The sequence below is a fragment of the Pygocentrus nattereri genome, chromosome 21 (genome assembly GCF_015220715.1).
Source record: "Pygocentrus nattereri isolate fPygNat1 chromosome 21, fPygNat1.pri, whole genome shotgun sequence".
In the NCBI taxonomy this organism is placed as follows: domain Eukaryota; kingdom Metazoa; phylum Chordata; class Actinopteri; order Characiformes; family Serrasalmidae; genus Pygocentrus; species Pygocentrus nattereri.
In genome coordinates, this window is record NC_051231.1 from 9,984,612 (window position 1) to 9,999,059 (window position 14,448).

Genomic DNA, 14,448 nt, shown 5'->3' on the forward strand with positions numbered 1-14,448 from the left:
GAATTTAGTTCCCAGTCCAGCCCAGACAAATACTGTTAGTTAATGCTGACTATGTGTTATTTAACATCTGAGAGATTTTCAAGCACATTTATTTATTTTCAGTGGGAAAAAACACATATAAATGCCAATCATGTCACATCATTCTTAATTTGAAACCAAAAACCAAGAAAAACTGTTTCATACAGTGTTTTCCAAATGATTTGTGAAAGCACAAAAATCTAAAGTTTGGCTCTGCCTTCTGTGATCTAAAACAGAAAGGCAGAATTTCTTTTTCAATGTTTGGCTTATTATGTCATTATTTTCACAATAGTATCATATTTTTAAAAATAATTGCTCATTAATTTGAATTATTCACATACTTTTTCAATGAGGAATAACTCCTTTTTTAATTATTTTTTTAAACTTACTAAGTCAAAATCTAAAGAAAATATGTAATTATTTTGACCGCATTTGGAACACAATCAGAACCAAGGCTATTTTTCTCTTATCTTGCAGAAACACTTTCATACAAAAGTACATCAGAAAAATACTTGGTTATACTGCACTGGTCATTTGTTTACTGTAATGTTGTGTTAGTGCTTATTTGCATAAAAGTTCTTATTACATAAGCCACTAAAATTGTTCACCTTCACCAGTGTAAAGTTCCTGTGACTGAAGTTGACGTTAGTGCCTCTCTTAGTAAATCTGCCCCATAGTCTCTTACTGACTCTATAAGGCAGATGTTACTATGGGTACACAGATGGTCCTGATATTATGGTCTTGTAACATGGTAACAGACATGTAACAGACAGAAATTGTAAACTTGAGAATTTCCCTTTTGTGGGACTAATAAAGGATTATCTTATCTTAGACATACAAATTCTGTCTACATGGTAGGTGTGCAGGTACAAGGTAGTTACTGTAGATGTGCATTATTGTATTCATTTCTTTCCCTTTGAAACCATTTTTTTGTCCTTGTCCACAGAACTGGAGCCATTCATGTAGGGGATCGAATCTTAGCCATCAACAACGTCAGCCTGAAAGGGAAACCTCTGAGTGAAGCCATCCACTTACTGCAAATGGCAGGCGAGACTGTCACCCTGAAAATTAAGAAGCAGATAGACAGTAAGTTCTGCCCATAGGTTTAATGCTTAAATATGTACCTGGGGGATATTAGGACCAGGCTCACTTTCAGTGGCACCTTGCAAAGAAATAACTAAGAAGATAATTTAAAAACATTAACAGTAGGCTTTGCAAAAAGGGGACTACTCACACACTTGCACACTTCACTGAAATGGTGTTCAAATAGTGAACATATGTATTCTTAACATGCCTGTAATCTACATTCCATGCTAAGGCTTAATGTGTTCATATTCAGTTCAATAAGCAGTATTGTTTAAATATCAGGGACCCCCTTTAATTATTTAATTTCCAGTTAAAATGATCATTAAGTTCAGGTATTTAATATAATATATAATATAGTATATAATCAATTTCAGTCTTCGAAGTTAATTAAAATGGTAATACCAAACACATGTTGACATCTTGACAGTTTTGGTGGTCTACCAGGTCCTGCACAGTTGTTAAGAGCCCATTTTCTATAAAGCTTTTAAAAGAAAAAACATAAAAATACTATATTTGTTGCATATGTAATAGTTTTAGTTGAGATTTTCTTTAATTATTTGTTTTACAGTATAAATGACATCTTATGATGTTATGACGGCTTATGTCACATGCTAACTTTTGCAAAGTGTTCTGAAGTTAGCTAACATGACATCACACCTTATGGCATTTGTCATGACAATTAGCAGTAATTATACCATAGCAATGTTATATTACTGAGCATAATCTGTCATGACAACTCGTGATAGCATATGATGTCTGCCATGACACGTTTATGGCATGATTTATGTCAAGGCTGAGTGGTACGGCTCAAGTGAAGTCTTAGCAGGTACTATTCACACTCAATTTGTGACCTGTTTGTATATCAGTGTATATACTCTGTGTGTAATTCATCTGGAGGTGGAGGGTTTTTTATCTAAAAGCCTTTATTGTGACAAGTGTGCATGAGACTGTACTGTAATTTTTTAATAAAAAGCTATTTCAGTTGATACTATCCTCAAAACACTGATTTCCTAAATTTCACTGTTTCTCAAGTGGCAGACGAGAAGAAGAAAAACAACGATCTGGAGAATGACCTGAGTGATAACGAGGATTCAGAGATGACAGACTCACAGAAGACCAACAAGCTGTCCGAGATTTACTCCACCACCATTCCCAGTGTGGACTCGGCCATGGAGTCGTGGGATGGATCTGGTATCGACGCTGGTTATGGTAGCCAAGGTGAGCTTTTGTTTTCTTTGCTGTCCTGTGCTGGTCAACGCTTTCTATAAGAAAGAACAGTTTCGAAGGTCCCAAGTTTTTTGTAAAGAGGTTACAGTGCGTGTGCTTTGGCTTTATTCCCAGATCTCTGATATTCTTTCCTCTTCATGTAAAACTCCAAACTTCACCCCCACCACCCCACCCCCCTCACAGGAGCGTACATCCATCAGGCAGCGGGCATCGCCTTACATCCGCATGAGTGGCGTAGCGCCAAGCAGAGGAACAGCACACCCCCTCCTGCCCGCCGTAAGAACTACCCCTTCAGCGACGGAGGATTCAGTGAGGATGACTGGGATAAGCCTGCTGGGTAAGACTCAAACTAGTGGGTTACAACCCAGTACCCATATGTGGTATCCAAGAATTACAAAGCCAAGAGAACTGCAGCTTTTTTATTCAGGTATTCATTTTTTATTATGGTGACCATAAATTAACGCAAGATGAGACAGCATAGTGTATAGAAATTCTAATGTAACATTTAGCTTCCAAAGTTAATATTCTATTAATATAAGACTGTGTGTGGCTACTTTTGTGTTACGCTGCTTGAAGCAGTTCTGGGATATTTCAGATTTGTTACAGAGTGGTGCCGGATTCAGATCAGGCATCTTATCCTGATATTTCTCCTAATACTAATAGTGGGTATTGAGATCTCAAATTAAAACTTAAAATTGAACCGTTTGGGAGAAAATGCTTTGAAAAATGCAAATGCAAAATAGCATCTCCTAATGCAGCTTTTCCCAGAAACCATGCTCTTAAACACCTATGCCATCTCAGGAAGGACTTGTTAATGAGTTGATTAGTTGGACTGGGTGCATTCAAGCAGGAGCATCACTGAAATGTGTGGGGCAGGAGTTGGGAACCACTGGCCTCACTGGTGTTTAAAAGGCATTAAAAAGTTAAAAGTTAGTTAAAACGTTAAAGTTAAAGTGCAGTATTATAGAGTCTGCTAAGCCAGCGTGGGTTACAAGTGCACTTATTGAATAGTTTGAAATAAAATCGCTCAATAGGTAGTTCAATAGATGTATTTTTTCTTCAGCATTCATACTTTATGACTAGACAAGCTCCATTTGACCGATTATGTCGTAAATGTGGACTTTTGAGCAATTGCGATTGAGCAATGAGCAGTCAAGGCATTCATAGTTCACAGTTATTGCGTAAAGATTTTGATAACGGACAACCCCAAGCTTTGCACTGCAAATTCCAAATTCTCTACTTTGTACTTTTCGCACTTGCCACTCCTGCGATCCAGGTGGGTCTGATCTTCAGAACTCCAGCTCCTCTTCAGTTGTTTCACAATCACTTCTCAGTCATTAAAACCAAAACCACAATCAATAGTTGAAGGCAAGGTCTGAAAAATAACTGCAACAATAACTCGAGTCAATGACTGAAGTCAAAGTGCAGAAGGTCAGCTTTAATTCAAGGTTAGTACATCTATTTTAGGTGAACTGCAGTTGGATGAAAAAGTTCACACCATCAGTCATATTGCCTATTTTTGTTGATTTTCTAAGTGAAAAGAAGTTAATCCCCTATGGTGAACGCACCATATCAGCACATTTTTTCAGCAAACTTTTGTTTAACATGCTAAAAACATTTGCACAGGCCACATTGTATTATTTTTTTCCCAATAAAATGTGGAAAAAATTGTACATTGTTAGTATAATATAGTAAAATTCAACCCATGAACAGTAGTTGTGCATTAAAATGTGCAAAGTGTGTTCTCTGTAGAAGTTGTGTTATTTTCACTTCTGTGTCTACATTAGCAAATTAGAACAGTGCATGAATATTATTCACTTTTTTCCTTTGGAAATTTGCTAGTATTTATGCTTTATAATTTTTCCATTGCCACCGAATCCAAAATATTTGTTTAATTACTTTAGTCATTGACGTGGTTACTCTGCAAGAAGCACTATTCAGGAAAGAAAAATGGTTGCATCCTATTCTTTGTCTGATCTACGTGTTTTGATAAATATTTTAGAAAAACAGCTAAATAAAACAACAACCATGAACAACAACTACATATTTACCTTTAATTTAAGCTTTATTGGGAATATAAAAATGAGGCAGTTTTTGACACCATTCTAAATGAATCAGTATAAACTAAATAAAGGCAATAATCAGCAGAAATAAGTCCTGATATTAGGTAACTGAATGATCTGCTTCAAGTGGTACACTTTTTTTGACAAACCAATGTTCCAAATAGTTATGTTCAGTCAGTAACATGCAGGTCTGGCTCCACAGCAGAATTATAAAAGAATTATATAAATAAAATAATCCTCCTTTGCAGTAAAATAAGAGCATGGTTTCTGAGAAAAGCTGTATTAGAAGATGCTAACTCCATTTTTCAAAGCATTTTCTCCCACATGATTCAATTTTAAGTTTTAATTAGAGATCTCAATACCCACTATTGGTATCAGCATAAGATGCCTGATCTGATGCTGGAGTGAATCTGGCACCAAATCTGAATTATCCCAGAACTGCTTCAGGCACACTGTAACACAAAGTAGCCACGCAGAGTCTTATATTAATACAATATATACTTTGCAAGCTAAGTATTCCACTAGAATTTCTATGCATACCAACATTCTGTGCACCAACATTCAGGGTTAAAGGTTGGTAAATTAGCAGATATAGGCTGCATGAACTCCATTTATTGTTAAAACTGTGTTAGTATAATCAGGCAAAGAGAAAGATTTAAGACAAAAATATAATTGTATAATTTGAAGATGAATGGACTTATTAGCTTTTATAATCACTCAGATATGTTTAATCTGCCACGAGAAACAAACACTAAAAGGTTTGCAAGCCTGAAATCAGATTTTTGTTCGCCAGCTTCTCATTCTTATTTTCTTGTTCCACCTTAAATTGTGCAGCAGTTCCATTCTGGCACCTCAGGCACTATTCAAAGTGGAACGGGAAAATTTGAACTAGAAGCTGGTGAATAAGAAGCTGACTTTAGCCTCGTAAAAATTAGAAAAAAAGTTTAATGTTTAACTTTGTGTTTAAAAGTTGTTGTGTTAAAAGTTAAATGTTTCCTGATGGAGATGCGAGAAAAGCCGCAGTAGCTGATCTAAAGCTTAAAGCAGAGCAAAGTAAGTCTGTTGTTGTTTATCTTATATTCTTAGCCTATACTAGAACATTAGCACAAACTGAGACATATTTACAGCCAAGATGGTAAAATGAACATAAAATGTTGTGGCTCAAGCTGGTTTGATTTTGTTGAAAGGACAAAATGGCTCCTCTCAACCTTTAGGTTGCCGACCTCTGGCTTAGACGGTAATCATGTAATGTTGATGAAGGTACTGAAGTTCATTCATGCAGCCAACATTTAACTTACAGTAGTGCAAAATCATTGGTGTGGGACAATTTATGGAAATGTCACTCTTTATAAAGTTTTTAGCTTTTTTAAGCACAATATATCATTCAACCCAGATCATACACTATCTATCTTTACACATGCTGAAAAAAAATTGGTTATTCATTGTGTTCATTTAGCCCCAGGACTTACACATTAACACTTTTCTTTAGAATGAAGTCATTGTTTATATTACCTTAACATATTTCAAATTCTCCTGAAATGTTACCTAACACCAGTCTTTGTCACGTTAACTTTCTGCTTTCTTAATAAACAGTGGTGCGTTCAGTAAAGTTCCAGTTGACTTTTAGTGCCAGAGCGAATGGAAAAGTACTGACTTAAGAGATGGCTTGTTTTGGCCTCTCATACGTAATATAATAATTACCTTCTTCCTGTCTTCTCTCTCTTCCCTGTTCTCTCTTCCTCTTTCTCTTTTCTTGCAAAGCACAAGTCTATCTCACAGCATGCCCAAAGACATAAACTGCTTCCAAAGTGATCCCTATTCAAGTGTCTCAAATTATATCCGTTCTCAGGCATATTCTTGCATGAAATAGCTTAAAGCATTATGAAGCCTTTGAGACCTCAAGCCTCCGTCCCCCCGTCCAGTCTGCCTTGTGGTTCTGATGGTCGTGCCAAAGATGGTGCCAGGGTGCTTGTTGGCAGTGCCAGTTTGAGTATGCCAAGCCCTGACTGGTTCTTGTTTTCTGCCACAGTTATGCCAGCCAGACTCACGCTGACAGCATCATGCTGGATCACGAGGACAGTTTCTGGTGCCAGGCCCTGGAGGACTTGGAGACATGCGGACAGTCAGAACTTCTCCGCGAGATTGAGGTAAACTGTAGAGAGATACAGTCAACCTGAAAGAATTTTCGGTCACATACTTGCGAGACTACTGTGGCCTAATAACACAGAATGAAGATGTTTCTTGGACACTTTGCAGAAGAGTTCAAGGCAAACTGTCATGGATTGTGAGGACGTTTGTATTAGAGCTTGAAATATTTTCCCGAACCTGAACTATTAGTGTCACATCTGATTGCATTTGGACTTCTTTCCTCTAATATTTGCTCAGATCAAATTCAGATTACACAATTGGGTTAGTTTCCAGCTGATAAAAACAGTTCACCAGACACTTTCTCCCACTGTCCCATGACAGATTGGTGAATTGTTCTGCTGTTTGGCAAGTGTTTGCCAAGTTCCGACCATAAAGGATAGTTTAAAACCACAATTAACCACTCAGGAGCAAAAATCAGCCTTCAAACATGAAAGGAATAATGAATTGACATTTATTGCAATTTGTATCGATATCGAACAATATGAATTTTGTTTATTGTGATAACATTTTTTGCCATATCGCCCAGCTCTGTCTGTAACCTGAATCAACTTGTAGTTTGCTTGGAAAAAGAGCATTTGCAAGATGCATGACTCAAAACAAACGTGAACTTTTAGTGCTGTTGTTACTTTTATTTGATATGTAAAGACGTTGATCTAACAATATGAAAAGAAGAAAATGAATTGAAAAGGATAAAGATCATACATCAATCATGTTTTACCTTTTCTCGTATTAGCGGTGAATCAGTCTGTTCAGACTAAATCTCGGTGCATATTTTACACAGTGATAAAAAACATGGCAGCGCACTGAAAGCTATCGTTCTTCATGCTGATCCATTTTACTGAGGCTATTGTGAACATGCATGCACACAGCTACTCTGGGGCCAACCTCAGAATGTTCAGTTTGGGAGGGTTAATGGTAATGCTTTGTGTGGAGTGGTTCTTTGTAGATAATTAATAATCTCTTAACAGATTATTAGTAACACATTAACAACATATCGGTGAGGTAGCAGAGGTCAAGCATCTGAATACACTGAAGTAAATATCTTGTAGATGTTCTGTTGGTGCATTAAGTAACTGATACCTTTTTAATCCCACAGACGGGGAAGTTCCACCTCTGCATTTAACCCATCCGTGAAGCGAAACACCACATAGACACTAGTGTATACACACACACTAGGGGGCAGTGAGCACACATGACCGGAGCGATGGGCAGTCCTATCCACAGCGCCCGGGGAGCAATTGGGGGGGTTAGGTGTCTTGCTCAAGGACGTCAGTCATGTGCTGTCGGAACGGGATCGAACCAGCAACCTTCTGGTCACAGGGCCAGTTCCCTAACCTCCAGCCCACAACTGATCCTAGCCCTAAATTTACCCTCAACCCAAAACCTAATCCTAACCCTCATATGTTTTTGACATGTTACTGAGAGTCCGTTTGGTAGATTTTTTGGTTCATCTAAAAGGACCAATCAAAATAAAGTGTCACTGGATTAATTGATGGATTTTTACTAATGTTCAAGCATTTTTTGGATGTCTGAAATTGTCTCCTTTTCACAGTAGCCATAAAATGCACTCTCCACCTGTTATGGAGGTCCCTCACTTCAACTCTGCATTTTTAAAATAACAATAATGAAATGCATTTCAAAGGAAATAAGTATGATTATAAACAAGCTGGATTTTTTTTGCAATTCACCATTTGTAGGTGTATATATCACATTTAAATGTTTTTTGTGTTGGCAGTTGTACTGGACTGTTTGAGGTGAAGGTTTTCACAACAAGGGGCTCTCTTCCCCTTTCACCCTCATTGCTCCCTAGCAGCTCAACACAGAGTCACATTTCACAGCTAACAGGGTCCTAGTAATCTGCAGACGTTAGCATCAAGTTATGGAGAGAAAAACTATATTTGAATGTATTAATTAAAAAGATCAGTGTCAATTTCCATTCCACCAGTAGAGTGGACACTAGAGGGCCTGCAGAAAGAGTGAATTTTTGAATTTTTTGTTTTGTTTATCCTTGATCTGATCACATATATTTGCATGTTTGTATTTGTATATTTACAGATATTTACATATTTTATACTAAGCTATGTGAGCAGTTCTAGAGTGTGTATTGATTGGTGATGGTAAAAATGCAGATTGCAGAACAGAACTGAACCCAAACACAATTGAACCTGCCACCAACACAAAATATGTTTGCTCATTTATTGAACAATGCAGTGGGTGGTCTGGTCCAGAGCCCTCGAAAGATATTACTAAGACCATTACTATGTAGTTAGTCTGTCACTGTTAGTCTGTGAATCCCACAAGCTCTTTCTCAGTTCTCCTCCTGCATTCTTCATCTTGTGAGAACATTTGATGGGATGAAAAGCCTTCATTCTTGTGTGGGAGGAGATGTGGATCTGAGTCACTGATAAGCACTCTGAATGCTGGTTTCCAAAATACAGGCGATGAAAGAACTGCAAGGTAAAATACATCAGATAACGTCTGATTGGTTCTGCACGCAAAGAAACCAATAAATATTGTTTATTACTACAACCCCAATTCCAATGAAGTTGGGACGTTGTGTAAAACATAAATAAAAACAGAATATGATGATTTGCAAATCCTTTTCAACCTATATTCAATTGAATACACTACAAAGACAAGATATTTCATGTTCAAACAGATAAACTTTATTGTTTTTTGCAAATATTCACTCTTTTTGAATTTGGTGCCTGCAACATGTTCCAAAGAAGTTGGGACAGGGGCGTGTTTACCACTGTGTTACATCACCTTTCCTTTTAACAACACTCAATAAACGTTTGGGAACTGAGGACACTAATTGTTGAAGCTTTGTAGGTGGAATTCTTAAACGCTGGAGTTAATTTAGCCTATATCTGCTACTTCACCCTTAAACCCTGAAGGTTGGCATGCAAACTGCTGGTCACCATAGAAATGCAGACAACAATCTTGACTAGCTAGTAGCTAGTGAAAAGGCAAAGAGAAAGATTTAAGACGAATATCAATCATTTGGGGATGAATGGACTTTTACAATCTACAATTTACATTTACAATCACTCCAGCTGGTTTCCTGATAAGTTTAATCTGCAATGAGTAACTGTCAAATACTAAAAAGTCAGAAGGCTGAAGTCAACTTCTCATAGTTTCTTACATCAACTTACATGGTGCAGCTGTTACATTAAGGCACCATTTAAGGTGGAACCTGAACATTTTAACAAGAAGCTTGCGAATGAGAAGCTGACTTCAGCCTCGTAAAAATTCGAAAGTTGAGAGATATTTTACAAGAAACTATTCTACTTTTGAGGATAGGTTTCCTGCCAGAGATGCAAAAAGAGTGACTATAGCTGAGCTAAAGCTTAAAGCAGAGCAAAGTAAGTCTGCATTTTTGTTTATTATTTTTTAGTCCACTCTAGTACATTAGCACATATGGAGGCGTATTTACAGTTAGGATGGTAGTACGCTACTTCAATAAATGGACATAAAATGTTGTGGCTTCCAAGGTGGTGGATTTTTGTTGAAAGGACAAAATGACTTTTCTTAACATTTGGGTTGCCGACCCCTGATGTTATGCTTTTTACGGCAGGTGTCACAAATGATTCAGTATTATCAGTATGGCGAGTTATACCAGTGGCACGCAGTTTGCTGTCCCTTGCCATCTGTTTTGCTGCCGTGTCTCATGGCTTTTAGTATAAAACAAGCTCTCATAGCTTGATATTTTATGTGTAGTGATACAGAGCATGCAGTAGAGGCAGCGGTGCTTAGTCCTGGTGTAGTCCTGGAGATCTTCCACCATGGAGAGTTCAGATCCAGCACATCTGGTTCTAATATCCAGATTCCTCTGAAGGCCTTCATTACCTGGATCAGGTGGATTAGATTAGGGTTGGAACTAAACTCTGCAGGGTGGTAGGTCTCTAGAACCAGGACCCAGGCACCCTGATGGTAGACTACCTAAAGCCAGGCAGTAGTCATATTCTTTTTTAATGTCAATGAAGTATTAAATGAAAATGATTAATCATTTTGTTTACATGCCATGCACCCCCCCTCGAATGAACACACATATATTCATACATCACACTATTTCCAGTTCATATGTAAATTCTTATATGTTGCTCTCTGTGAGCTACAGTTGATTTGTAGGCCAGAGTAGAGGTTGAGCAATTGGTTTCTGTTTGTTTTTTTGAAGACTTTTACAGTTTGTTTACATTTTCTTTATGTGATACTTGACCAAGCAAATTATTTAAACCGTTGTTAATGGATCACTCTGCCAAGTTGGTTCAAACACATTTTGAACTTTTAATTACTTGGAATTTAGACTGAGACAATTTTGCTTTCAGTGAGCCCGCACCTTATCTATGTTTGTTTTATTAACATAAATTATTAAACATTTTATTTTTAATGAACAAAGCAATCATGACATGAATTGTAAATACATGTACATATTGATCTTAACAAAATTAATGAAATGGTAATGGTAATTACTGCGACCCTATCTAGATTAAGCGGTCAACGACGATGATGATGATGGTAATTTCAATTCTAAACTAAGAATTAGGATTCCTATTTAACCCTTGTGTGCTGTTTATACTCAGTAGTCTGGTGGACCCAGCACATTGTTTTTTTAATCAGTACAGCAATAATATTATATATAAAATATCACGTTAAAATATTGTGTCAAGCATAGCATTCTCCTTTAGCAGCTGTAGCCAGTCAGCAGCCTGTCCATGTTGTGCACATTCTCACACACACACACATTAACAGCAGTCCATGTAGGAGGAGAACAGGGTGAAGGGAACTAGAACCTCCATAATTTTATTCCCATGGGTTCACCCCAACACCACATGTGTAATATGAATGTGTGGGGTGAACAGTGTGAAGGCACTGAAAAAGGGTTTTTTTATAAGTTCACAGAAAATTAACAATGGCCAAGGAATCTGAGGTAGAAAAAATAAAAATATGTTAAACATTGAAAATGGGTCCCACAGACCTGAACACTACACAAGGGTTAGTCAAGAATGGTGCAGTCCTAATAAGTAAGATCTGAAAGTTTTTAAAAAGTGGAACTCTTCTTTTTCTCCCAAAAAAAAAACTCTTGGAGCAGGCCAGAGAAAAGCACACCATGTGATTCCTGCTGAATTCTTGGAGAAGCTGTTTGAAAAATTCACAGCTCGCTTTGATGAGTTCACCTTCTCATAGATTCTCGAGTTCTCTAGAGAAGAAAAAAAAATGAAAAAGAAAAAGAAGTGAGTTCATTGATCTGTAGGAAAACCTTGCTCTGCAGGAAGTTAAAGCTTGCCCATTTACTTTCTGTGGCTCAGAGCTGCAAAATAGTGGAAAACCTGATTGATTTGCGTAGCCTAAATTAAACTAGGAGTAGTAGTTCTATTACAACTCGCTTCATTTATGGTATTCCAGTATTTCTGCACCATAGCAGAAATACTGTAATATTTCTATACCATATACTTTTTCATTGATGAGTTAAGTTCATTTATCTTGAGTGCATCTCTCCGAGTGCACAGCACCATCAAACTCCAACAGAAGTATCAATTTCATGCTGGCTAGTTAAAAACAATGATGCCGTTCTTACATGACCATCTCTGCACTGAGGCATCAGTGAACTACGGGAAAGCATTTTTCACTTGCTCATTTCAGAAATGACAAACATGGTTGCTTATGGCTCCTCATCTGCATAAAGAAGGTTCTGGTTCAGCACTTGGTCAATATATTCTGAGTGTGGCGCAGGAAAAGTGAGACACCTTCCCATGCATGATCTTCTCAATCTTCATTCCTAAGAAGGATCAGCACTCTATCTCTGACTCCTGATCACCAACAGAGATGAAAATACACTGTGATGGATTGCACCACCAGTTTCACTTGATCATGTATTATTAATAACATCATTGTGTTTTCTTTGGCAGAGCCCATGCAGGAAATAAAGCGTGCTTGATAAGAAAAGCACATGTCCGGGCCAAAGAATCCCTCATGTCGGCTCATATTTACACAACACAGCTGGCGAGTCGGTATTGGTCGTTACTGTAGGTGGGATGTTGTTCAAATATCAGGTTTATGGTTTCCCATGGCCATATACAGTGGACATAACTTGGAAGGAGCTGAAGGAGCTTCAGGCAGTTATGTCTGAAGTAGAGGTTCATGGCTGGTAACCATTGTGCATTGGTCTGATAAGTTAGCTATATAGATGACATTTGTCAACCTTACCTGGCAGATAAGAAGCCATATGTACATGAGTTTGGAGTTTCCACATGTATTACTGCAAAGACGTGGGAGACACTTAAGTAGGAAAAACAAAAAGAAACATGGTGCATGTTTAATCCAGAATATAAGAATGGATCTGTAGAGACAGCTAAAATAAGTATGGTGATTATACAAGCATTGGCACAAGTGTTTCTAGATTTTTTGGCAAATTTGGTGTTAAAATATCATATTTTTTCCATGTTAAGCAGCACAAACACTTGGTCAGATTACATCATAGTTGTTACATCAAGTTTCATCCATGAAATCCTCAGTAAAAATAATTCTTATTGCCTGACAACGCAATGACTACACAACAGACACAGCACTTTTTTTGTTTTATTTTATTCATCATCTCAAACCATGTAGTCCAACATGGATTGTAGTAGCAATAGGAATCCCAGATGACCCTGCCAACTTGGTCCTCATTGTGGGGAACCCCTAGCAGTTCCCAGGCCAAATTGGAGAGATAATCCCTGCTGCAGGCCCTAGGACAACCTTGGGGACTTGTCTCAGTAGGCCATGCCTGGTACACCTCTAATGGGCAGCGGCCAGCAGGCTTCCTGATCAGATGCTCAAACCATCTCAACTGGCTCCTCTCTACTTTGAGCTCCCACCAGATGAATGAGCTACTCACTTCACCATACCATTAATGAATGAACCGATGTCCTGAAATGGCCCGCACGTGCACATTCTACTTATCGCATTAATGAATCACATGCATCACCAGCAAACCAACTAGCATGCAAAAGGAGTCTTTGCTGTGACAGCAGTTAACTCTGATCAGTTCTCAGGTGTTCATTATTAGTGTGAGACGAAGATGGTAACGCAGAATGATGGCACATGCGTAGTGAAAAAAAGCACTTGAATTCCGAGTGTTCAGATTAAGGTCGCATAGCTACGAATCGGATACATATCCTGTCTAGGATCACATATGAAAGTGGCTCAGGATTTGAAAAGATCAGATTTGCATGTCTATACAGCCCTGAAAACATCAGATTGCGTTCCATTCTGGAAAAGTGAAAGTAGCAGTGAGAGATTCATCACTTCATCAGAAACTGAAACTTTGAGTGCTTTCACGTATAGTCATATGCAAAAGTTTGAACACACTCAAAGTTTCAGCTTCTGATGAAGCGATGAAGTCCTTATTGCTACTTTCACTTTTCCAAAATGGAAAATGGAAATGGGTTGTGAAAAGAAGCTAACACACCTTGAGAAAAGTTAACACATCTTGGTCAACAGAGCCTGGGTTCGATTCCCCGGCCGGGCGACCAGGGTCCTCTCTGTGTGGAGTTTGCATGTTCTCCCCGTGTCTGCGTGGGTTTCCTCTGGGTTCTCCGGTTTCCTCCCACAGTCCAAAGACATGCAGTCAGGCCAATTGGACATGTTACATTGCCCCTAGGTGTGAGTGTGTGAGTGACTGTGTCTGTCTGTCTGCCCTGCGATGGACTGGCGACCTGTCCAGGGTGTATCCTGCCTTTCGCCCGAAGACTGCTAGGCTCCAGCACCCCCCCGCGACCCTGACGGAGAAGCGGCTTGGAAAATGGATGGATGGATGGATCTTGGTCAACCATCCAGAGCAATGGACAGTGTAGAAAAGAGGTGAAGAAGAGGGTGCAGGCAGGATGGAGTGGGTGGAGATGGGTGTCAGGGCTGATGTGTGACA

The 14,448-nt window shown here is 38.4% G+C and overlaps 1 protein-coding gene across 9 annotated transcripts in view; it reads left to right on the forward strand.

The window, feature by feature from the left end:
* Positions 1-14,448, forward strand: part of grip2b (glutamate receptor interacting protein 2b) — a 200,801-nt gene that overhangs the window by 177,185 nt on the left and 9,168 nt on the right. For all 9 annotated transcript variants that reach the window (XM_037532362.1, XM_037532363.1, XM_037532364.1 and 6 more), the window contains 4 exons: positions 965-1,104; positions 2,137-2,322; positions 2,515-2,668; positions 6,424-6,541. In XM_037532362.1, the coding sequence (XP_037388259.1) occupies positions 965-1,104; positions 2,137-2,322; positions 2,515-2,668; positions 6,424-6,541 (598 nt within the window). The remainder of the gene's footprint in view (positions 1-964; positions 1,105-2,136; positions 2,323-2,514; positions 2,669-6,423; positions 6,542-14,448) is intronic.